At 32.9% G+C, this 23,918-nt stretch overlaps 2 protein-coding genes across 3 annotated transcripts in view; both read left to right on the forward strand.

The window, feature by feature from the left end:
* On the forward strand, positions 1-22,278 carry LOC128545922 (E3 ubiquitin-protein ligase TRIM33-like). Of its 2 annotated transcripts, none has more exons than XM_045314720.2 (2): positions 1-372; positions 20,340-22,278. In XM_045314720.2, the coding sequence occupies exon 2, from the start codon at positions 20,857-20,859 to the stop codon at positions 21,688-21,690; it is 834 nt and encodes a 277-aa protein (XP_045170655.2). In that variant the 5' UTR covers positions 1-372; positions 20,340-20,856; the 3' UTR covers positions 21,691-22,278. The 2 variants fall into 2 exon arrangements, with proteins under 2 accessions (XP_045170655.2, XP_053375214.1); XM_053519239.1 differs by having other exon boundaries at positions 2-372.
* Positions 1-23,918, forward strand: part of LOC123533087 (uncharacterized) — a 46,964-nt gene that overhangs the window by 10,760 nt on the left and 12,286 nt on the right. The window lies entirely within an intron of this gene.

Below are 23,918 nucleotides of genomic sequence, written 5' to 3' on the forward strand. Positions count from 1 at the left end.
TCAAGGAAGAAAAAAAAAATAAAACACTGTCATGGCGGTTGATGGGCGTAAACTTGGAGAATCTGTTTATAGAGGATCTGACGATTTTCACGATTTTCCGTGTTCACCTTGCTCGAAGGAAGGAAGAGATGTTGCTGCGGTGAAACACTGTGTAGACTGTGATGAAAATATGTGTACATCATGTCTCAAGGATCATAACAAGTTTTCTGCTATGAAAGGACATCAGATACTGGACAAGGTGCAACGATCAGTTGGACGGAAACTACAGCTGCCGAACCAGAGATGTACCAAACATGGAGGAAGGTTGATAGACGTCTACTGCCCTATTCATGACAGTATCTGCTGTTCCACTTGTATTGCTGTAGAACACAGGTTATTAAAATTTAACTTTTGATTTCAACTTATTTATGTTTCTACATTGTACTTTCGTTTTCGGTCCAGGCACTGGAAATTTCTGAGATACTTTCGAGTGCCTCCCACCTAACTAAGAGGTCTGTAATGGTTCTTCATAGGAAAGACGGGCTAGAACTTCGTGTAAGACCACACCAAATTTAAGCTTACCCTATATATGTTTCATCCCCATCCCCAACTTAGTTTTGATGTTCATATATTTAATGTATGTAAATAACTATAGTTAGTATATGAGATATTTTACAGTAGATATACTAATCACTGTTATAAATAGATCCACTTATGGAGTATTTCTATATACCTTGCAATATAGGGTCCCCATGTCCCCAGGTCCCCAGATCTGATCATCTAAGTTCACTTTTAATTTCTATTTATTTAGTATAGTTAGTATATAATTTACTTTTTGATATATTAGGTACCATTACAAATACTTCTAGAACAAATTTTCTGTATACCTTGCAAATCAGGGTCCCCAGGTCCCCAGGTCCCCAGAAGCATGCTATTTATAACTCTCTCTCTGACTGTTACTGACAGTTTTTCCTGTATTTCATGTAAATGGGGTCCCCATGTCCCCAGGTCCCCAGCAGCAGAAAACTATGAAGAACTGCAAGACTTTCAATTTTCCTTTAGTTCTCTGTGAAGTAGCATACAATTATATCTCCTGATTTGTACAGTTTAGAATTTGTCAGATATATATATTCAATAAAGTGTATTAAATTTCATTGAAAGCATATAAGTTCAATAATAAACTATACTGACTTGCATATTAATGTCCTGTCATTATTTTATCAACAATTGTTTAATTTAGAATCTTTGAAAGTTTTGTCTACATATGCAATAAAACAAATATAATGCACCAATATATTCTCCGCAAGTATTGACCTAGCACTCATAAATACTCGGTATGATTCGGTTAATTTTCGGTGCCTGAACCTATTAAATAGGGATATATCTATCGAAAAACAATGCAATATATACATTTGTTAATTATGCTGTGACCAAAATGTAAATAAATAAATAAATCATCACCAAGTCGCATGTGCATAGGCAAAAACGTTCATCCACCTATCTCTGGGTTGTGGGTTCGAGACCTTTATCTGACAGTGTACTCAAACCTCATCTTATAATTATGTTCTGAATCATGAATTGTATACTTCTTTTATCTCTAGAATACAGTACTAGTCTCAGTGTTTAATATGACAATTAAGGGGATCTAATGTAAGTATGCAATCATAGAGTTTGATTCATCTAGAAACATCATATTTCCTTTCTCCAGTACAACTGTGACAAAACACGGAAAAAAATAGAAACAGTGGTGAGTGTTTAGGTCAAAAGCATATAGTTTTTAAGCTTTCAAGTTCCTGGTTTGTACAAATAAAATTGCCAACGGTTAACAATTTCAAAGCAGCAAATGACTGAAAATTTGACTCTGATCAAATGATAAAATTATGGTAAATAACATTCATTAAAACAAGAGTCCTTATATAAATCATGGTCAATATTTTTTTTATATTACAGTTTGACCGTCGCAATTAATATAAAACAAACTGTATGCGTCAGATTAGTTCGACTGCTAACAGTTTTATAGTTTATTTACGTCTCATTCATTTACAAACATATAAATTTACATACAGCGCAAAACAATTGTTTTGTAAATGACCGCTCTTACTAGAACTACAAGAGACAATATACATATTCAAATGTGCTTTTATAAAACTAGTATGAATGAAATCTCTGTTCAAGGTGAAACTAGCTAAAAGCTGAGAGTTGCATATCAAATGAGCAAGAGGTACATGAATATATAAATGTGGTGCAACTGAATAAGCAAGTACATAACACATGTACTGCTGTATTAACTGACCAAGTGAGTGCATGAATACATGTATAGATGTTGAGTGAGTACATGAATGCACGAAGTTGAGTAACTGACCGATTAAGTACAGGGTAATTGTACGAAAACTGAGTAAGTGACCGAGTGGGATCAGGAGTGTACAGATGTTGAGTAAGTGACCGAGTAAGTACATAATATATGTACGGGTGTTGAGTGAGTACATGAATGCACGAATGTTGAGTAACTGAGTAACTGAGCGAGTGAGTACATGGATACATGTACAGGTGTTGTGTACCTATGTTGAGTAAGTGAATGAGGGAGTTTATGAGTATACAGATGTTGAGTAAGTGACCAAGTGAGTACATAATACATGTATGGGTGTTAAGTAAGAGACTGTGTGATTACATGAATGTACGTGTGTTAAGTAAGTGACCGAGTAAGTACATAATTATATATACTCTATTTAGCTCTCATTTTAAAATACAATTCATATTTACAATTTATAGGAACCTAAAATCATATGCAAAACCATTCTATTAGAAAATTATAGGAGACTGAAACAGCTACTATATATACCACACACACTATTAACTTATTATTACTATATATTAAGATATATATTTAAAAAAATTGTATGTAAAACATGTAACATGTTGATGGTGGCAGCAGTTTAATTGCCATTGTTTTCAAAATACGGGTAATAATTTTCGAGTGATAGATCAGGGTACTGTTTCAAAAACGGGGGAAATTAAACTACATAGGATATATTTCCGACTCCCGTTTCAATGGATCACCTGCCTTCTTAGCTCAATAGGGATATCACGAGTGCAGGGTCATAAGTTCATCCTCAGGTGCGAAGTATGTTCTCCGTGATGAAAAAAAACAACATTGTGTCTCATTCATCCTCCACCTCTAATTCATGTGGGGAAGTTGACAGTTTAATACTTACGGAGAACATGTTTGTACTGGTACATAATCTAAAAACACTGGTTAGGTTAACTGTCCGCCGTTACAAATCTGAAATACTGTTAAAAAAACAGTGTTAAAATCCAAAACAACAACAACAACTTCCCAACGGGATAGCATTAGAATAAACATTCTGTATTGAAAATTGCATATCTTGGTCAGGCATCTGGCTTTCCAGTTTCTTTTTCGAAAACACAGGTCGCTCAAGTTTTTCTCATAAATATTGTCAGTCTTTCACAAAATGGAACCATTCTGTTTTCTAGTAAATGTATATATATTCTTTTTTGTTTTAGTGATTATAAAGTTTTTTTTGTTGTTGTTTTTTTTAACTAATTAATCAAGGATTGATATGATAGGAATATCATTTAGAAGCTACAGTACGGTCCATTAATGTTTAGTTAAAGTTTATTAAAATAAGACAATTTTACTCTTGCGCTATTTTCTTATAGAACTGATACTAGACCAGTCACTACAGACTGATAATAAACATATATTTTGTCGAATTCAATTTCACAGAGACAAAAGCCAGTCTATTTTAGATATTTTCACAGAGAACTGATTGTAATATTATCAGACAATGATACTAGACATTGGATCTAGACTGGCTCAGTTCATTACATTCAATCATAAAAATGTAAAAGGATATATCATAGCCTAGGAGCTAGTCTATACTGATACTTGCATACCCAAACACATTTTTATATGACATAAAACAGTTGTTGTTCTTTTATTGAGTATAGGTATTCTAGATTTATTTGTAACGAAAGTAAGCTTGAACATACATTTTTGTATTGTTTCAGAGTGCATACGCAGCATAGATGTTAGGATGAATTTTCTCTACCGTCCATGAACAGGCTCAATCAAACCAAAGCCTGAAACATTTTCATTTTTGTTGTGTTGAGGGACCTTGTTGTTTATTTTTATTTAGCTCCGGTTATAGTGGAAGTTGTTTCCTGTTAGGAAATTTTTTTTTTACCACAGCTTTTGAAAAATATAACTTATATCTTCCATAAAATTTCCATAAATCATCAAAATAAATTAATGATCAAAAGATCAACTTACGAAAAAATCATTTTGCCTACACTATCATGATTATAGATATTTATAACTGAAAAATACAAAACATCTCAACATTACCTTCTTTCTGCATGTGACCTAGGTTAATTCAGTATACATTTTTCATTAATTTACTATTGATGAATAATGATTATTGATTACAGTCTTACAGATCTGATACAAATATTGTACATATTTAGACATAATTTCATATTACAATTATAACACTAAAATTTGTATATCTCAAACTCTATTAGGCTTACTACTGATTTGATATTTTGCACAATAGTCTTAATAAGTCCTAACCCCGCTTAGACTTTTCATTGCATTTTTTTAAAAAACTTCTGAAAATGAAAAATAAGCGTGCGTTAGTGCGTAGGCCCAGCTATGTGCCTTTTTGTAACCGTAATTTCTAAAACAGAGAAAAAAATGACATTAATCTTACAAAAAGTGCTGTTTTGTTTCTTATTCCTGGTATCATACCGCAGTTAAGACCCAGACCCTGTTGCCTGTTCACAGGTTCTTTGAAATAATGTAAATTTTTAATTAAAAAAGTACAAGACTATTGATGATAAAGTTCTTGCATCTTTCACCTATTTCTTACAAATGCGAGAATAAAAATGAACAGTATAAAAAAAATAGCATTTACATTTTACATTATTGATTGGTCTAAATTTTGATTGGTGTTTTTTTAAATTTTGCTTTAACACACTCATTAAAACTGCAGTCCAGAACAAAAGCTGTTTTGATGAAAAAAAGAAAAAAAAAAGAAAAACAACCAAACTTGCTTAGAAGGAAATGGCAGTGTGCAAGAAGTAATTTGGGTAAATAGATTGTCCCTGTGGGACATGGGTGATTAAAGGTTTATATCATGTCAGTGATCTCTAATGGGCAGTTAACCATAGTTCTAAATGGCCATTTATCAAATTAGATTGCTAAATGTTTATACAAGAATTCTTAACGGATTCCTGGCAATTTCATACTAGGATGACATTACAACTTTCAATTTTTCAATACCTGACTTGAATCAGATTTTCAAATTTTATTGCTGCAACATCGGGATTTAACTTCAGTTTAACTTCTATATTAATTTATACTGTAAAAACAATAATATGTATATTATCATGTATTTAAAAATGCAATTTTGATTTAATTTTTTTTTTTACTGTTTATAGGTTATGCAGTAATTCGGTCAAAAATGTGCTTCCATGGTGTATTGAAAGAAGTCCCTAATAAATAGATTCTAATTTTTCTATTTTTCGCGCATTTGCGCGTAAATCAGGGCCCAAATTTGGATTATTTCACTCGTAGAATGAATTGTACATAAAATAGGACACTTTTCATGCTAATATTCGCATGTTTTCGACTTGTTTACTTGAAAACGAAAGTAGGGTGTTTATGTGACTTTCTGAAATGAGACAATATGAGGGTTCCTGACTTCAGTTGACTTGCATTTCACTGCATTCTTGATTCTATTCAACACTCCTTTTTCTTTTCGTTTTCTTGAAGCAAATGTATGGATATCTATATATATATAGGTCTACGACGGAGTGAAAATCTAGAAACTAAAAATATTGTTCTGAAGTAGCTGAATTTTATATGAAACAAAGAACAATTTCTTTTATTGGTATATAGACCAAATTAAATAATTGGATTAGGGCAGGATTATTGTAACCAACATCAGTAAACAGCCCGCTCCACACAGAATCAAGTACAGTTACGTACAATTACGAAAAATATGTAAAAAACTAACAGCTCATTCAGGGAACTGAACAAAACTATACATACATACATACATACATACATAAATACATACATACATACATACATACATACGAGATACATATACACACACAACAAAGAACACCATTACTAAAATTGTGTACATTGACAGTGTAAATCCAGTATTTTTGTCAGTGTTTTACCATTGTATTCCCAGTGTATTTTCAGGGTTTTTTTCAACTGATTGCCAGCTTGTTATTCTAGCTGTTATAACCAATTATCACAGTGTGTATCGAGTTTATTATCAGTGTAATACCAGATCTGGTAACATCATACAATAATCTGGCATTAAACTGACAACTAACTAAAAACACACTAAACATCATACAGTAATCTGGCATTAAACTGACAACTAACTAAAAACACACTAATACTCAAAACACTTTTCTAACATGACCCGATTTGATTTCAAGATAAACAAAGACGGAAATCAAGCTCAGTATATTCTGCGATAAACAACGGTTGACACACGGACCGGTAAGAGAGCATAATGACGTCAATTATGACGTGATATTGCCGCATGACGTCCGATACATTGCTCCTATGGTAAATGAAGTCCAGCATTACATTTATTAAAATATGTCAATGAGCATGTCAGAATGAAAACAATCAATGCCTTCTTGTGATTTATCATCTAATTTACCACGGTTCATCGTTCAGATGCTTCAGTATTTAACCACTCACGCTAACGCCCTCATTCAATCTCCACGCATCTGAACTCTGAACTCAACGATAAACCACTCGAATGCCTTGACTATTTGTTAATTCTAACATGATTCGATTTGATTATGGGACCCCTAATAGTAATGTTTAAAAAATGGCAATTGTTTGGTATATTCTTAAAGTTGACCATGTTTCGCATTGTGTTGCAAATTTTAAACAACTTTTACTGTGTCGTTTTTGGAAATTTTGTATAATTTATGGTATTTCCTCAAGCTCAAATAGAGACAATTTTCAATGTGATGGCCACTATCTAAAACGTTTGCAGAGAATTCATTACAGCATTAATTTTACTAAAAGAAACATCAAACTATTATTAAACAATTATAAAACACAAAATAAAACTGTAAATATCTTTTTTTCTAGGGTCCTCAAGTAAACAGATTTAATGACACAGAATTCTAACACCACCACTGAAAAATTAAGGTCGAATCCTGTGGGTCTGTTTTGAATTTTGCTCCCTTCATTCAAAAATAACCCTGGGGCAGAAGTAAAACCTACCTGCATTTCTTCCACAATATGACTGTATTCTAAAGAATGAAGGCAAAATAGAGAACATTTACCGCATGTAACTCAGTAATTTTAATGATGTCTAACTCTCAGAGGTAAATTCACTTTGAACAGCAAGAAATAACTTATAAAATGAAAATTTTCCACTTTTGTACAAAACAACAATACTAAGTCTTGAAAGAAGTAAACTTACTAGAAAAAAGGGAAATATAGAGAAAAAAATACATAAAATCATGTAAAAGCAAGCAAATTCAGTGCATATATATCCTCCACCAAAAAGGATGTTTTGTGAATGAGAGGACTATATTTTGAAAGATGTTTAAAAGCCCATAATGCTTTTGTTTAAAATGTGGTTGACACTTTTTTCTGCTACGAACATAAAATATATCAATTTTGTGTAAAATCCAATTTGTACCATAATTGTTTTCTCTAAAATTTGTTGAGCAAACTAGAATGTTTTATTAAATCTATTGTTTTTTATTACCTCCCTTTATGACACTAGCTGTAAAAGTTCATGTGCAGTATTGAAAGTAGTGCTTTCTGATAATGTAATTATGCATAACATCGGTTTGTACAGCTGTGTCATCTGTTTTCAACATAACTTCTTAAGTCTTATGGAACTTCAACTTCAAATATCATACCTGTTGTCTAGTCTTTCAAATACCGTATGTAAAAAAGCTCTCCATTGCGTTAATCAAACAGTAGAAGTATTTCATAAGATAGAAATAAATACCGCCCCTGTGAAATAGGTTCATGAACTTCATGAATTTATTTATGAATTTGTAAGAATTCATGAATTATTCATGAAGTATAAAAAAGTACAAGGAAAAGTTCACTTACTTAAATTCATGGACTCTCAAGTTCAAGAATATTACTTTCATTTCATGAACTTGTAAATGTAGTTCATGAACATTTCAGAAAATCCATTAAATAATTTAAGAAATTCATGAACTTGAAAATGAAATTCAGATAATGATTGAAATTGTGATTCAGGAACTACAGGGTTATGGTTTTTCCCCTGTAAAAGATTTTCTAGAACTAGTATTAAGTTCTTGAACATTCAAGAACTTCTGAAGAACTTAAAGAACTGTTCCTGAACCAGCATAACAGTTCTTAGACTGTGGTTCTAGAACAATGATGGTTCTTGACCATTGGTTCAAAAACTGCAAAAGTTCAATAACTTACAGAACTTTACCAGTTCCTGAACAGTTACTGTTGGTATTAGACTTAGAACCAAAATTGTTCATGAACACAGGTTCATTAAAAGTACTAAAATTCAAAACCTTTTCCTAGTTCAGTACCAGATCTTGAACCCAATTGTGAGTTTCTGAACTGTTCATTCATTAAACATAAAACTTAGGTTTATTACCTTTTACAATAATGAATAAGTTCATGAACTGTTCGTGAATGTTCATGAACATTAAATTCATAATGTCACATGATCAGATTCCATTATTTTGTTGCATGCTGGGAAATTTTTGCATATGTGATTCAGCAATTTTTGAGAAGTTTGTGCAGCAAATAAGAAGAAAATATTATCATACTACAGTTAGGAATGGTTTAAAGGGAACATGAGTATACTGAATATCAAGTACGTAATTATGGTGTTGTCATAAATCTTTCATTTTAAAAACTATAAAATCCTTTTAAAATGTCACAAGTTTTCACAACCCTGAAATAGTTCATGAATAAAAATTCATGAAAATCAAAATTTATGTTTCATGAATTTCAAAATCAAAATTTATGTTTCATAAATTTCCATATTCATGAACTTAATGAATTAAAATTCATGAATAAATATTCATGAGAATCAATATTTATGTTTCATGAATTTCAATATTCATGAACTTGTTCATGTATTATTTTTAATTCATGAACAAGTTCATTAATATCGAAATTCATGAAACATAAAGTTTGACTCTCATGAATATTTATTCATGAACTATTTCATAAATTTGTTCATGAATAAATTCATGAAGTTCATGAACCTTTTTCTCAGGGGCAGTATTATATACTTCATATTATTATGAAATATCAACATACATAATATTGATTGAAATTTATAGCTTACAGGGATTATTTTGAAAAAAATTTGTCCTTGTGTTGTACATTATAAGGTATACCCTATTAATTCAAAAAGTGTCTTGTATTTTTAAGGTCGTTTTAAAATCTTAACAAACATTTAATTTTATACTCCTATCTGAATTTTTATTGCTCAATACTTGGTAAATCAATCATGCTCCTACATCAGGCGCCCATTTTCTTGAATTCATCAATAGCACTGTTAATATCATCAATGTCATTATTACCATTGTTATTATTATCATCAACAATAACAGCAACATGTGTAGAGAGATATCCTCACGTGAAAAAACTGATGTACTGGATGATTAAGTTACATACAATGTAGATATTTTTGAGTAAATACCAGATTTGCAGAAACACACTACAGTGATATTAATTTGATTGATAACTATATCATTAATTTTCTAAAAAAGTTTTGTTTTTATTTATGTAAATTATTAATGCAAATACAAACTATTTCTATCGAGTAACTAATATTTCAGAGGCAGAAAAAATAATTTCAGGTTTGATCAATGTAACATACCGGTATTAGAGAAAAGGCTATTTAGTATATATAATGGCTATTGCTGTTTGTAATTTGTAAAACAACTAAATTATGCAGCTAAAAGGCACAGGAAGCAGTAATGTACCTAGGATACAGTATGGGTCCATGAGCCATATTCACTTAAATTTATTACAATTATGTTTTTGTGCCCCCCCCCCCCATGAGTGGTGGGGGCATATAGATTTGGTCTTGTCCGCACATCCGTGCGTCCGAAGTTCATGACGCGCCTAGCTCGAAAAGTATTTGATATAAATTGATGAAACCTTGCATGAGTCTTTCTCATGATATGAACTTGCGCACCTCCTATTTTTTGTCTGGCTCCGTCCCCCTATTTACAGAGTTATGAAATAGTCAAAAATGCACATTTTTGACCTTGTGACACGCCTAGCTCAAACAGTATTTGATATAGATTCATGAAACCCTGCATGAGTCTTAATCATGTTATGAACTTGCGCATCTCCTATTTTTCATTTGGGTCCGCCCCCTATTTTCAGAGTTATGGCCCCTGAAATAGTCAAAAATGCACATTTTCACCTTGTGACATGCCTAGCTCAAAAAGTATTTGATATAGATTCATGAAACCTTGCAGGAGTCTTAATCATGATACGAACTTACGCACCTCCTATTTTTCAGTTGGGTCCGCCCCCTATATTTAGAGTTATGGCCCCTGAAATAGTCAAAAATGTACATTTTCACCTTGCGACGCACCTAGCTCAAAACGTATTTAATATAAATGGTTGAAAACTTGCATAAGTCTTTATCATGATATAAACTTGCACACCTCTAAATTTTTGGCTGGCTCCATCCCCTATTTTAAATGTTATGGCCCTGAAATAATAAAAAATGCACTTTTTCACCTAATTATGTGCCTAGCTCAAAAGTATTACATGTAAATTCAGGAAACCTTGCTGGAGTCTTTAACGTGATGTGACCTTGTACACTTGGCATTCTTCTGAGAATCTTAGCTCTTATTACAGAGTTATTGTCCTTGAAATAGCCAAAATAGTGGATTTTTTTGTTTGTGATGCTCATAGCTCAAAAGGTATAGGGCCTAGAATAATGAATCATTTTCATAAAATGTTTGTTGAGGCTATACCCCATTAAGACTGCAAACATTTGAATTATTGCCCCTTATTTGTGACAAATGTACCAGTGGGGGACACATCCTGTGTCCTACAGACACATTCTAGTCTGAGAAAAAAAATGACAAAAGTCATTTTGAGAAACAATTTGATTTTCGGTCTTGTGTTAGTTTGCATTTAGCCTGTTATGAAGAGTTATAACACTATTTTAAACTGGCAAGGTGTGCTTTGTGTGTTTAGGGGGAAGACTTTGGTACTAAAAATGTGTGGGATTTATTCGGATAGAGAAAACACTACCGTTTTTATGCCGTTGCTTGCCCGCCGTGCATAAACGGTTTGCAACTTGGCTTTGAAGTAAGATTTTTCTGATAGAGTATTCACTTGCCCAAAAGACGGCCAACAATTTGTAAAAGATACGTTTTTTAAAAAAGACAAGAACTGTCTCCATAGGATGACACATGCCCCCGATGGCACTTTGAATGAATAGTTATGGCCGATGTTAGAGTTTAGGACCTTTGACCTACGGACCTTGGTCTTGCACGCGACACGTCGTCTTACTGTGGTACACATTCATGCCCAATAATTTTAAAAATCCATGCATGAATGACAAAGATATGGACCGGACACGCCCGTCAATGCACTATCATGAAATATGACCTTTAACGTCTAAGTGTGACCTTGACCTTTGAGCTGCGGACCTGGGTCTTGCGCGCGACACGTCGTCTTACTGTGGTACACATTCATGCTAAGTTATTTGAAAATCCATCCTTGGATGACAAAGATATGGACCGGACACGAATGCACTATCATGAAAAATGACCTTTAACGTCTAAGTGTGACCTTGACCTTTGAGCTACGGACCTGGGTCTTGCGCGCAACATGTCGTCTTACTGTGGTACACATTCATGCCAAGTTATTTGAAAATCCATCCATGGATGACAAAGATATGGACCGGACACGAATGCACTATCATGAAAAATGACCTTTAACGTCTAAGTGTGACCTTGACCTTTGAGCTACGGACCTGGGTCTTGCGCGCGACATGTCGTCTTACTGTGGTATACATTCATGCCAAGTTATTTGAAAATCCATCCATCGATGACAAAGATATGGACCGGACACGAAAATTGCGGACAGACCGACAGACTGACAGACGGTTCAAAAACTATATGCCTCCCTTCGGGGGCATAAAAATACAGACCTGGAAGCAATGAACACGTCAAAATGTTCATATCTACCTTTCTCATTGCTCATTGTCACAGGGGCAAAATTTCAAAATGACTTTTTGGCATTTCTTTCCTTAGAAAAACGTAACATTTGGTAAATATGTAAGTGTATATGGCTCATGGACCCATACTGTATCCTAGGTAAGCTACTACCACCTGTGCTAAGAGGTACTAAACCAAAATTTCACGTTTACCTGCAGAGATGCATTTGAAGTGTTGCGTAATATAAAACAATGGATGAAAAGTACTTGAGGATAATGCTCACAGTGCCCTGACCCCAACCCTCTTCTCTGCCCTGGCTAACTGTCAGCATTTTAAAACGAAATAAGCATAATTTCTTTGTCACAACTTCAGCATATTTTAAAAACTGTACTTTCTACTATAAGATTATCCAATTCAAAATGAGCAGGGGCGAATTTTAGTTTATACATTATTTTAGGTTGATTGTGAAGGAAGTTCTACAACTTATATTAATCACTCTCAACACCTCATTCCTGATGGGATCCATCGCCACATGGGTATGAGAGAAGAGGCCATTTCCCTTTTAATGCTGAGCACCTGAAGGAAGGGAGCTCCTGGTACCATTTCTCACGTCTGTGGTATTACGTAGCCGGGGATCGAACCCACAACCTCCCGCACTCTAAGTGGAAGCTCTACCACTTAAGGCTATCTAGGCGAATTTTGATATGATCTGATTTGTGTTTTACTGCACACCAACACATTACAAGTTTAATATTGCGCCATAGAGGGCTGACAGAAAATGTTTGCTTCACATCTATTTACACCAAAATCAAATCAAAAGATATGGAATCAAAACTTTTATACCAACTTGAATCCCAGAGTTAAAGCAAAATCAAGTGTTCTGAACCTATTAGTCGCCTCTCATGATCAAGGTAATTCTTTTCATACACAGATCGTCCAATAATGGCATGGAGCCCGCAGGGGTGTAGGGGAAGTGCAGAGCTTAGTAACTAAAAGTGTCTGTGTTCTATACCTGAATTTGAACATTTATTTAGTTTTATCTGATGGCTGTCTGTCACACTTTTTTGCATTATACATACACTTCAGTTTAAAATCATCTCAGTTTTTACAATAATATTATTAGAACCATGCAGTTCTGTTCAATAAGTGTTTTTCTACACTATTCCTTATAACAAATTGCAAGATGAATTTTCAGATTTGATACATTTTCTTTTTCTATAAAGAAGCTGGATAGATAATAGTGCATGTATTCTGCTTTTTGAAAAATATAGAATAGACAGAATATAAAAACATTTCTGTATATTACAGTACCATAAATGTTTGCATATCACTTAGTGTATCTGTCATGTTAAAAACAGACCGTAATGACACGTCGAAAGAAGGTGTTGCAGTTTCTTAAGTTTTTCTATGAAATAACAAAAGCATATAAGAAATGACTGCTAAACATAACATTTAAATGTAAAATTTATGTAGCTCTACAAACACTCTTAGTTTATATATTTAGCCGAGTTAAATTCGTTTAATGAAGATTGGTGAACTATTTCTGTGAGTAAAGTCAACTATTTCATAAGTAAAGGATATCTTTAAAACTAGCTCTAAAATATGGTAGAAACCCTTCATACGTAACACAAATGTATATTATATCAAGTTAGGCATATAATCTTCAATCTTGCACAACCAGTAGGTACAGAGCAGAGCTATGATTCAAGGGGGTGCATTTTTTGGTTTGTCTTCATTCTACACTGTTGATTGATTTTGGGAAGTTGTCAGTTACTTGTGGGGAGCAAAATTTAATAAGCAGTCATACACATTCCAGGAACACTGGTGACTGTGATAAAATGATAATCATAAGACAACAAAAGCTTAGTCATCAAACACACAAAACAAATTGTACACTAAAATTCTGTTATGAAAAAGGTGAATTTATACTTTTCTATACAAATGTACAATATTTATTAAAATGAATATTTTTTTTTACTTCTTTTGAATGTTTTCTTTAAATTTTCGTTTTTTAAGTGGACTAGAACTAATGACCATTTTACAAAACCCTACATATGAAAGAAAGATATCCTGCAATCTAATCCCATGAGTCCTCCGTCTTGAAATGAAATTAGCAAATAATTGTAATGTACAACCGCACAGAGACTATTGGCTTAGTAATAAATCAGAATGTCAAAACAATTCTAGTTAAATGGAATTTGCTGGCTGTTCTATAATTATTTTTATAGTTTTAGGGCATCATTTTATTTATATCTTTATAGAACAATCAACCTTACCACAATCTTCTGTATCTCATACATCTACCTATACAATCAAAAAATAACTTTAAGAAAATATTTTAGGTCAAGTCATCATGTGTTATATATATGTGTTAAAACATTACTACTGAATTTATATCATTTTAATGGAACGTTTTTACAAACAAAACTATCTGTGTTATTTTTCTATCTATCTTTTTTTTCAATCTGTTTTTTTTTGTGTGTGTGTTGCTTTTAATATGTTTCAGTAAAATCCAGAACAGTTATTACTATTCTATTTCTAGAACAATTTGATCAAAAGATATAAAAACTGGTAATAATACATGTTTTTCCTTTGCAGGGAAGTAAAACAAATATAATTATGTAATATGTTACATATATTATGATTTATAAATTATCATTATATTAATATTTTTGTTGATATAAATTTTGATTTTGCTTAATATCTTACTATTTTTCCAAATAATAACCTTTGTAGTAAATGTTGCAGATATTCAAGTACATGACTATATATATATATATTCACATATATTCTTAAATAATACATTAATTTACATACAACAACATGTAATAACAAAGAAAAGTCATAATGTCAAAGTATCAGTACTGGGGATTATACTATTGAATACAAATACCTGAGAGTGGTATATTGAGCAGCTGAGAAAACAGACAGAAACATTTTACTTTGATGGGGACTTGGGGACCTGGGGACCTTAAATACAGAGATACAGGAACTGTTACTAAAAATAAAATTAAATATAAAGTTCACTCATGTTTAGCCTAAATTGAAGATCTGGGGACGTGGGGACGTGGGGACCTAAATCCAGGAGATACAAAGATATTCATGTAAAATATGAATGTATAATACACCATATAATTTAAACAATATTACAATGTTAAAGATTGAAATAATTTATAGTGAAAGGAATATATAAATATATTATTTAAGTCCAGATAATTTAAAGTATCTACATAGTGAAGTTGGGGATGGGGATGAAACATATATAGGGTAAGCTTAAATTTGGTGTAGTCTTACACGAAGTTCTTGCCGAAAGACGGCTTTGTGTGCATCGGTGGTATACACCGGGCACGATAAAGAACAAGACTGTCTATTCACAAAGAGCTAGGCTAAGTTAGCCGGATAGGCCTGTATCTAAAAAGAATTTCTCTCTATCTGTTCTGGGGGCTTTATCTCACTCTGTCCTTCTGGTCAGATCGCGCTGTGTCTGTACTAGTAGAGGATGAACTTCGCGCCCTGTGTGGCTGCGTTTGCTATAATAATAATGATGCTTATAATAATATAATAACTGCAGTAGAACACAAGTAAAGATGTAATGTAATTTCGTTTACCATATTTGTTTATGTAAAACAAAGGTTATTTTTTGTACCTTCGTTCCTCTTATATTGTATTTTCGTTTTCGACTTGTCTCGGCTTGTTATATTGTCCTATCGTTGTGTAGAACATAACCACTTGTATTACATTTTCGTTTTCCGCTAGACTAAGTATTGTTTTTGAAAAAAGTTATATCGTATTTTTATTTTCGACTTGTCTCCGTTTAGAGCTACGCTTATTATATTGCCCTTTCGTGTTTTCTCTTGTCTTGGTGTAGAACACAGCTAGTTGTTTTCCATTAATATTATTGTAGGAGAAAAGTTATTACGTCCTAGTTTCGTTTTCGCCTTGTCTCGATATAGAACACAGGTTACTAGTTTTACTCGTATTGATGTAGAACACGAATTATTCTTTTACTTTCGTATTGTAGCGTAGCCGCTCCTTGAGTCCTCTGGATAAATAACTTAATACACTGTTTTTTGTTTCTATCTAGTTAACTTTCCGTCACCAATAGTATAACTTCTAACTGACAGAGCTAACAAAATTCCATCTAGCATAAATAAGCCTTTAAGCATTTCATAACTCTCTGTCTCCGTCTGCTGTGTGAGCGGCCGTCCCCTTCAGCTATTTCCGACAATACACAATTTGTCTCCATATTTATACAGATTGGTCAAATACATCATTTACATAAGCAAAATTAATAAATTCAGGTACAAACCGAAAGTAATAAACAATAAAAATATTTCTCCTAAAATATAGATAAATTGTCACTCAAGTTACACCCTATGTCAATCACATTACTGCAATATAACACTTATATGACCTGACTAATAATTTTAGATGCATTTTATGTGCACTTCGAGAGAAAAACAACGTGTTTTTCTATAGTGACGCACTTATTAATTAACTTAGATCTTAACCTGTTTAGTCTCGCCTTTTTGTAAGAAAAGTGTTTCTTTTCTTATAGAAAGATATAAGTAGTGTATTTTCTTTCAACAAAAAGAAATTATATCAATTTCTTTACATCTCCCATGGAAACAAAGATTTTAAGTTCATTTTAAATGAAGTTAAATTCTTAGCCAGTTTAATTGCTTACTAATATTACCGAATGTGCCGTTCTTTGTCCCATTCTTTAGTTGAAAGGAATATTTATTGACCTATGTAAATAGAAATTATCTTAGAAAGAAACTATACTCATTTCTTTACACCTCCCCTAAAACAAAGATTTTAAGTTAATTTTTGATACTCGTAAATGAAAAATCTTAAAATCTTAACTGATAAAATCGCCAAACGCTTTGAATTAGAAACTCAAAAAGGCAAGAAAAAAATAATAAGTTGCTCGAATTGGCAAGACAAGTGACGTTAATTGACACTAACATTACCCATTGATTTTAATTATTTGACCTAAAAGTGTCTTACCTGTCGAATTGTCATTACTAATTGTATATGCTTATGTTTGTTAACTCAAGATAAATATAGCTTCAAAACCCTAAACATTGATTAAAACACAATACTTATGCAACACATGCGATACATATACAAAATGATCAACAACAGGTAAAACAAAAACAACTACAATGTATTTCATAGTATCGGATGTTCAACTGATCTGATATTGTAAATATAATAGTGTTATACAATGTCCTACTAATCACTGTAATTCTATCAACGAACATAAAAATGAAATTTACTGTCCTAATCACTTCTGTAAATTCTCTGCAAATCGTTGATGTATCACACCTCCTTTTTAAAAAGAATTTACGTTTAGTTTAGCCTACGTCCTCCGTGTGACTGTCATGGCTGTGGCATTTACCCGTTAACCTCAGATAACTATTGGGGAAATTACACCGCCTAGATATCAGATATTTCTACCATTTTCGATGAAAATATTTAACAAATAATTCCTTAAATTTAAACTATGTCCATTTGTTCATTATACTCCTAAATCTGTTATTTCTGATAGTTTCAAACATTGAATTACATTTACCTATATGATTCAATGACTAACCGTAATTATTGTACATGTACTACCCCCGCTTAATAATTATGATCTTATTGTGCAGCACCTTAACATATCCTTTCTTCAGTTTCATAATGTTGTATCAGTGAGACAGAAGTCAAGCTCTCACCAAACATTACCAGACTTCTTTCCCCATATTGAGACACGGGTACGCTTGGGCGTGTTTTACGTTCCCAACGACCAACGCTTTTAGCGGCTTAACATATTCCGTATGCTCCGTATTCTCGTTACGCACGTCAAAAATGGTAATTTCAACCATATGATCTGTAAAGCGTTCCACTACGCTTGTATGTTATATCATAAACACATTATAAATGACTACATTAAAACAACTATAATATACATTTAGCCTTACTCCATGACCAAAAGAAATATACCCATCACCCATGAAAAACTGCACATATGCATACATAATAAAGATGTCATGCTCCCAAGAGTAGGCTGTTTCAGAACGTTAGCTTACTGCACAATAACTTTGTATTTCATTGAAATAAATATTCGGCCTGTTTGCTGAATAATATGCCACACACAGGGCTTATGCGACATATGAATCAGTAAACGACTTTTATTTTATTACAGTTAACATTCGGTCCGTTTGCTAAATAATGTACCACACCAACCCTTATTATGCGACACAGTAATTAGTAAACAACTTTTATGTCATTTTCCCCCTGCCGAAATGTACATCATACATTCCTATTTTTATTGATTAATATTACATCTGCATACATGTGAAAACTGTTTCGTTAATTAACGGATAACGTAATTGATATTATGATATCTATGTATTGACGTAAAATGCTCTAAAATGATTATTATTTATTATTACTTGTATGTCTTTCTCTTTCGGTATTCATTTTCTTGCCTAATATACTTATTTTATTGACATTGAATTTAAGTTAATTTAATATAAATACTTTGTCATACTACCTTTATGACTTACAAAAGTTTAAGATTTTTATCAAAAAGTTTCAAAATAAAACCTTAGCATGTCAACAATATTTCTAATTTACTTCTCTTTGAACTTATAATTTCTAAATAAATCTACCTGTTCCAGAATAGCCGCATTGGTTTAACAGATAATATCTGAACATTAACCTTTTTTAGATTTATACACTTTGTTGTTACTCTTCTATTGATGCTTGAAAATATAATAAATTTGTTTTCCTTTTGAAATTCGTGCAGAAGAAATTTCACTTTGATAACAGTTAAATAGCTTTTGGTTCTCGACGTTCCTTGTGCAGGTATTGTACCAGTTCCCATCTTTGAATATTATCCATCCGTCTTTGATCCCGATATTCTGGTAGTTTTACCATCCCATCCAAATCTGGTTGTTTCGTTATTTCTCCTCTTGATGTTGCCTGTATTGCTTGGGTATTATAAATGTGTGTCCAAAACAATGTCCCAAAATATTTTTGATCCGATGAAGTATCATCTTATTGTAGTGTTTTACTTTTTGTTGTGTTTCCGCGACGATTTCCAAAAATATGTTATGTCCATTATACTGCTATCGTATTGCTAGCGATCAAAGTAGACTTTGTATTTTAGAAATTTTTGTTGTGTTCCCGCGACACTATTTCTATGTTTGTTCGATCCTTTGTCGTACGGCGCCAAATCAACAGTGTAGCGTAGCCACTTCTTAAGTCCTCTGGATTAATAACTCAATACACTGTTTTTGTTTCTAACTAGTTTTTTTCCCGTCACCAATAGTATAACTTCTAACTGACAGAGCTAACAAAATTCCATCTAGCACAAATAAGCCTTTAAGCATTTCATAACTCTCTGTCTCCGTCTGCAATCGTTCTCAGGCTGCTCGCAGCGCAAGGCATTAAAGCCCTGGCCGGCCTCTGAGCTACCACGTGGTTGCTGTGTGAGCGGGCGTCCCCTTCAGCAATTTCCGACAATACACAGTTTGTCTCCATATTTATACAGATTGGTCAAATACATCATTTATATAAGCAAAATTAATAAATTCAGGTACAAACCGAAAGTAATAAACAATAAAAATATTTCTCCTAAAATATAGATAAATTGTCACTCAAGTTACACCCTATGTCAATCACTTTACTGCAATATAACACTTATATGACCTGACTAATAATTTTAGATGCATTTTATGTGCACTTCGAGAGAAAAACAACATGTTTTTCTATAGTGACGCACTTATTAATTAACCTAGATCTTAACCTGTTTAGTCTCGCCTTTTTGTAAGAAAAGTGTTTCTTAACTTATGAAAAGGTATAAGGAGTGTATTTTCTTTCAACAAAAAGAAATTATATATCAATTTCTTTACAGTATTCCGAAAGCCTTTATTTATAGATCACGTGTAAAATATTATTTAGCAATAAATGTACGTATGTTAAGCATGTTAAGAAATGGTTTAACACAATTTTTCTTGTTGAAATACTTTACATGTAATGTTATAATTATGTAATGTATAGAAATATTTTTTTAATTAGGCAGCCGATAACCTACCAGCTTAAGAACACTAAACATAGATTATAACCTTAGTATTAATTATATCTACTTCCAGCTCTTGTCCTGGAATCAAATTCATACCTGATGTTGCGAAAGGTATCAGTAAAAGCAAAGAATTTCAACAATTTGAAGCGGATATGAAGAATCTACAATCCAGATTTGTCTCTTTGATACAGAGTGAAGATGTGGAATTACAAGCACTTCAACAAGAACAAGAAAGAATATGTAAGGAAATAAGAACCCTTAGAAACAAAATCAATAAACACTTCGATAAAATGGAGGAAGAACTATTGAACGAAGTTAATACAAAATTTAAGCAGCATAAACAAAAGGTAGAAACCGACCGAGAAGAAACAGATGGAGTCCTCAACGAAATCAAAAGTCGAAGTCATCAGTTATACGAATCGAGACACGGCAACGAATCGGAACTGTTTGCTCTTCTCAAAACAGGACGAAAAAGGATGAAGGAAAGCTGAGACATTGCAGACAGACTAGAGAGATCGCGGAAAGCATGGAGATTTGAATTACAAACTGACAGGACTTTATTTGAGATTCTAAATGAAAACCAAGGAATGGCTCATTTAGTAGAAAGTTTTGGCTCAGTCTCAGTGTCCTTTCTCGATACGCATGGTATAAAAATGAAAGATGATAAATATGATTGTCGTGTCGTCAGTTTCTGCATGACGGATGAAGGTTATATCTTCCTCACCGACTATGAGAACAAGAGATTGAAAAAGCTGGACAATACATATAGCATTGTGTCATATTTAGATCTTCCCGATTCTCCGTCTGGAGTTTGTCGCATTGGTGACGTGCGATTCGCGGTTACTCTTACAAATCAAAAGAAAGTCCAGTTTGTGCTTACTACAGAACCAATGAAATTGCAAACGTCATTCAGTGTTGGTGATCGCTGTCGATCAATAGCTCACAGCAATGGATTGTTGTATGTCTGCTGTGGTGGATATGCATTCAAAGAAGAAGGTCCTGGTCATCTAGAAATTTACAACATTGATGGCGGGTTGCTCAGATCTTTTTTTGATTCATTGACAGTTCCAGCTTATTTAGATATTTCCAACAATGGTAGAGAGATATATGTTTCTGATCCAGCTAAGGGGCTTGTTGTCTTGGACAAAAACGGAAAACTCCTAATTCAGTATCAACATGGAGATAAAAAGGAAATGCATTGTATCTGCAGAATAACTGACAATAAACTTTGTTGTGCTGTTTTTTCATCTAACGAAATCGTCATGATTGCAAATGATGGAAGGCAAAAGCAACAGATTCTCACAGAGAAAGATGGGTTAAAACAGCCAAGAGCATTATGTTACGACAGCAAGCATTCGAGACTAATTGTGTACATGGATGGATTCCGAAATGAAATAAAAGTATTCCAATTGAAAAGTTAATCTGCTCTGTATATAAACAAATTACTGTAGCTTGAAGTGGAAACATATATAATTCGTGTAAATAGCAGACTTTGAATCTGTAAACAATTGGAACAACATTTGAATTATTACATCCTTCTTTCCTTTACTACATATCTAAATCAGAAGATTTGCCCTGTTTAAGTATTATATATGCGTTGCTATGTAACATTGATCAACTACGAGAGATGTAGATTCTAGCTTAAGTGTTAGGAATCGACCTGTTGGCACTTGGGAGGCAAGCGGTTAAAGCCCTGCTCCGCGGCTATTCAAATTCTGTTGTGTGTATGCAACCCATGATTACAATAGATAACAAACGCCACACTTTAGCACGCAAAACCACAGGTATTTTATATAGAATTTTATATAAAATAGACTCTATTTTGACAGGCGTCACTGTTCATAGTCAGGAATTTCATGCTTTTTCAGTGACAGTTTAAGGTTAAAAGGTACGATTGGAGCAGGTCTTTATATGCATGAGAGAATGTCTATGTCTGTTCTCAAACCCAAAATACTACATATGTATTTTTTTGTGAATGAATGATGATTAATTTTATCTAAATCACTATGCTCTAGCGTTTGTGTGTTAAACTTAGCTAAGGTGTGTTTGTAAAACAAGCATACCCCTAATGATGGCTTCCCGACATCACTATGGCCTTTGTCCTTTGATCAACAGACCGCAAAAAACAATGGTGGTTATCTGCTGACCACAGGCAATCATCCTATTAGAGATGTTTCACGCCTGCAGGCCAAAGCATTCACCGGTTATCAATAGGAAACCCATGGTCGATAGACAGGCTTTGACACAAACACTAGAATTCTTCAATTAAAGATGGAAACCGATTCCCAGGTCAAGGTCAAGGACACAAAGATAATCGCTGCGAGTACTGTATGAGGTGTTTAAAGGTGGTTTATCAGGTGTTAGGCAACAAATTGACTTTTTTTTCGAAATTTTAGCAACTGATCATTTACATGTATTTGCGTTCACAGAGTGCTAAATACATGAAGGTATTTTTCAAATATGATTTTCCTATCCTGGTTTGTCCATGCATGAGGAATGTCCTCCATCACTTAATTCAATTATTTGGTGAATGTACAAGACCACTTCAAGCAATGTAATTACACTTAATTCAATAATTTGATGAATGTACAAGACCACTTCATGTATGTAATTACACTTAATTCAATAATTTGGGGAATGTACAAAACCACTTCATGCAATGTAATTACACTTAATTCAATAATTTGGTGCAATAATTTGGTGCATGTACAAGACCACTTCATGCAATGTAATTACACTTAATTCAATAATTTGGTGAATGTACAAGACCACTTCATGCAATGTAATTACACTTAATTCAATAATTTGGTGAATGTACAAGACCACTTCATGCAATGTAATTACACTTAATTCAATAATTTGGTGAATGTAAAAGACCACTTCATGCAATGCAATTACACTTAATTCAATAATTTGGTGCATGTACAAGACCACTTCCTGCAATGCAATTACACTTAATTCAATAATTTGGTGAATGTACAAAACCACTTCCTGCAATGCAATTACACTTAATTCAATAATTTGGTGAATGTACAAAACCACTTCATGCAATGCAATTACACTTAATTCAATAATTTGGTGAATATACAAGACCACTTCATGTATGTAATTACACTTACTTCAATAATTTGGTGAATGTACAAGACCACTTCATGTATGTAATTACACTTACTTCAATAATTTGGTGAATGTACAAAACCACTTCATGCAGTGTAATTACACTTAATTCAATAATTTGGTGCAATAATTTGGTGAATGTACAAGACCACTTCATGCAATGTAATTACACTTCATTCAATAATTTGGTGAATGTACAAAACCACTTCATGCAATGCAATTACACTTAATTCAATAATTTGGTGAATATACAAGACCACTTCATGTATGTAATTACACTTACTTCAATAATTTGGTGAATGTACAAGACCACTTCATGTATGTAATTACACTTACTTCAATAATTTGGTGAATGTACAAAACCACTTCATGCAATGTAATTACACTTAATTCAATAATTTGGTGCAATAATTTGGTGCATGTACAAGACCACTTCATGCAATGTAATTACACTTAATTCAATAATTTGGTGAATGTACAAGACCACTTTATGCAATGTAATTACACTTAATTCAATAATTTGGTGAATGTA

Source organism: Mercenaria mercenaria, chromosome 12 (assembly GCF_021730395.1).
Source record: "Mercenaria mercenaria strain notata chromosome 12, MADL_Memer_1, whole genome shotgun sequence".
Classification (NCBI taxonomy): Eukaryota; Metazoa; Mollusca; class Bivalvia; order Venerida; family Veneridae; genus Mercenaria; species Mercenaria mercenaria.

Excerpts from the sequence above, each read along its gene's own strand:
- LOC128545922 (XM_045314720.2), top strand. The coding sequence starts at position 20,857 with ATGGCTCATTTAGTAGAAAGTTTTGGCTCAGTCTCAGTGTCCTTTCTC.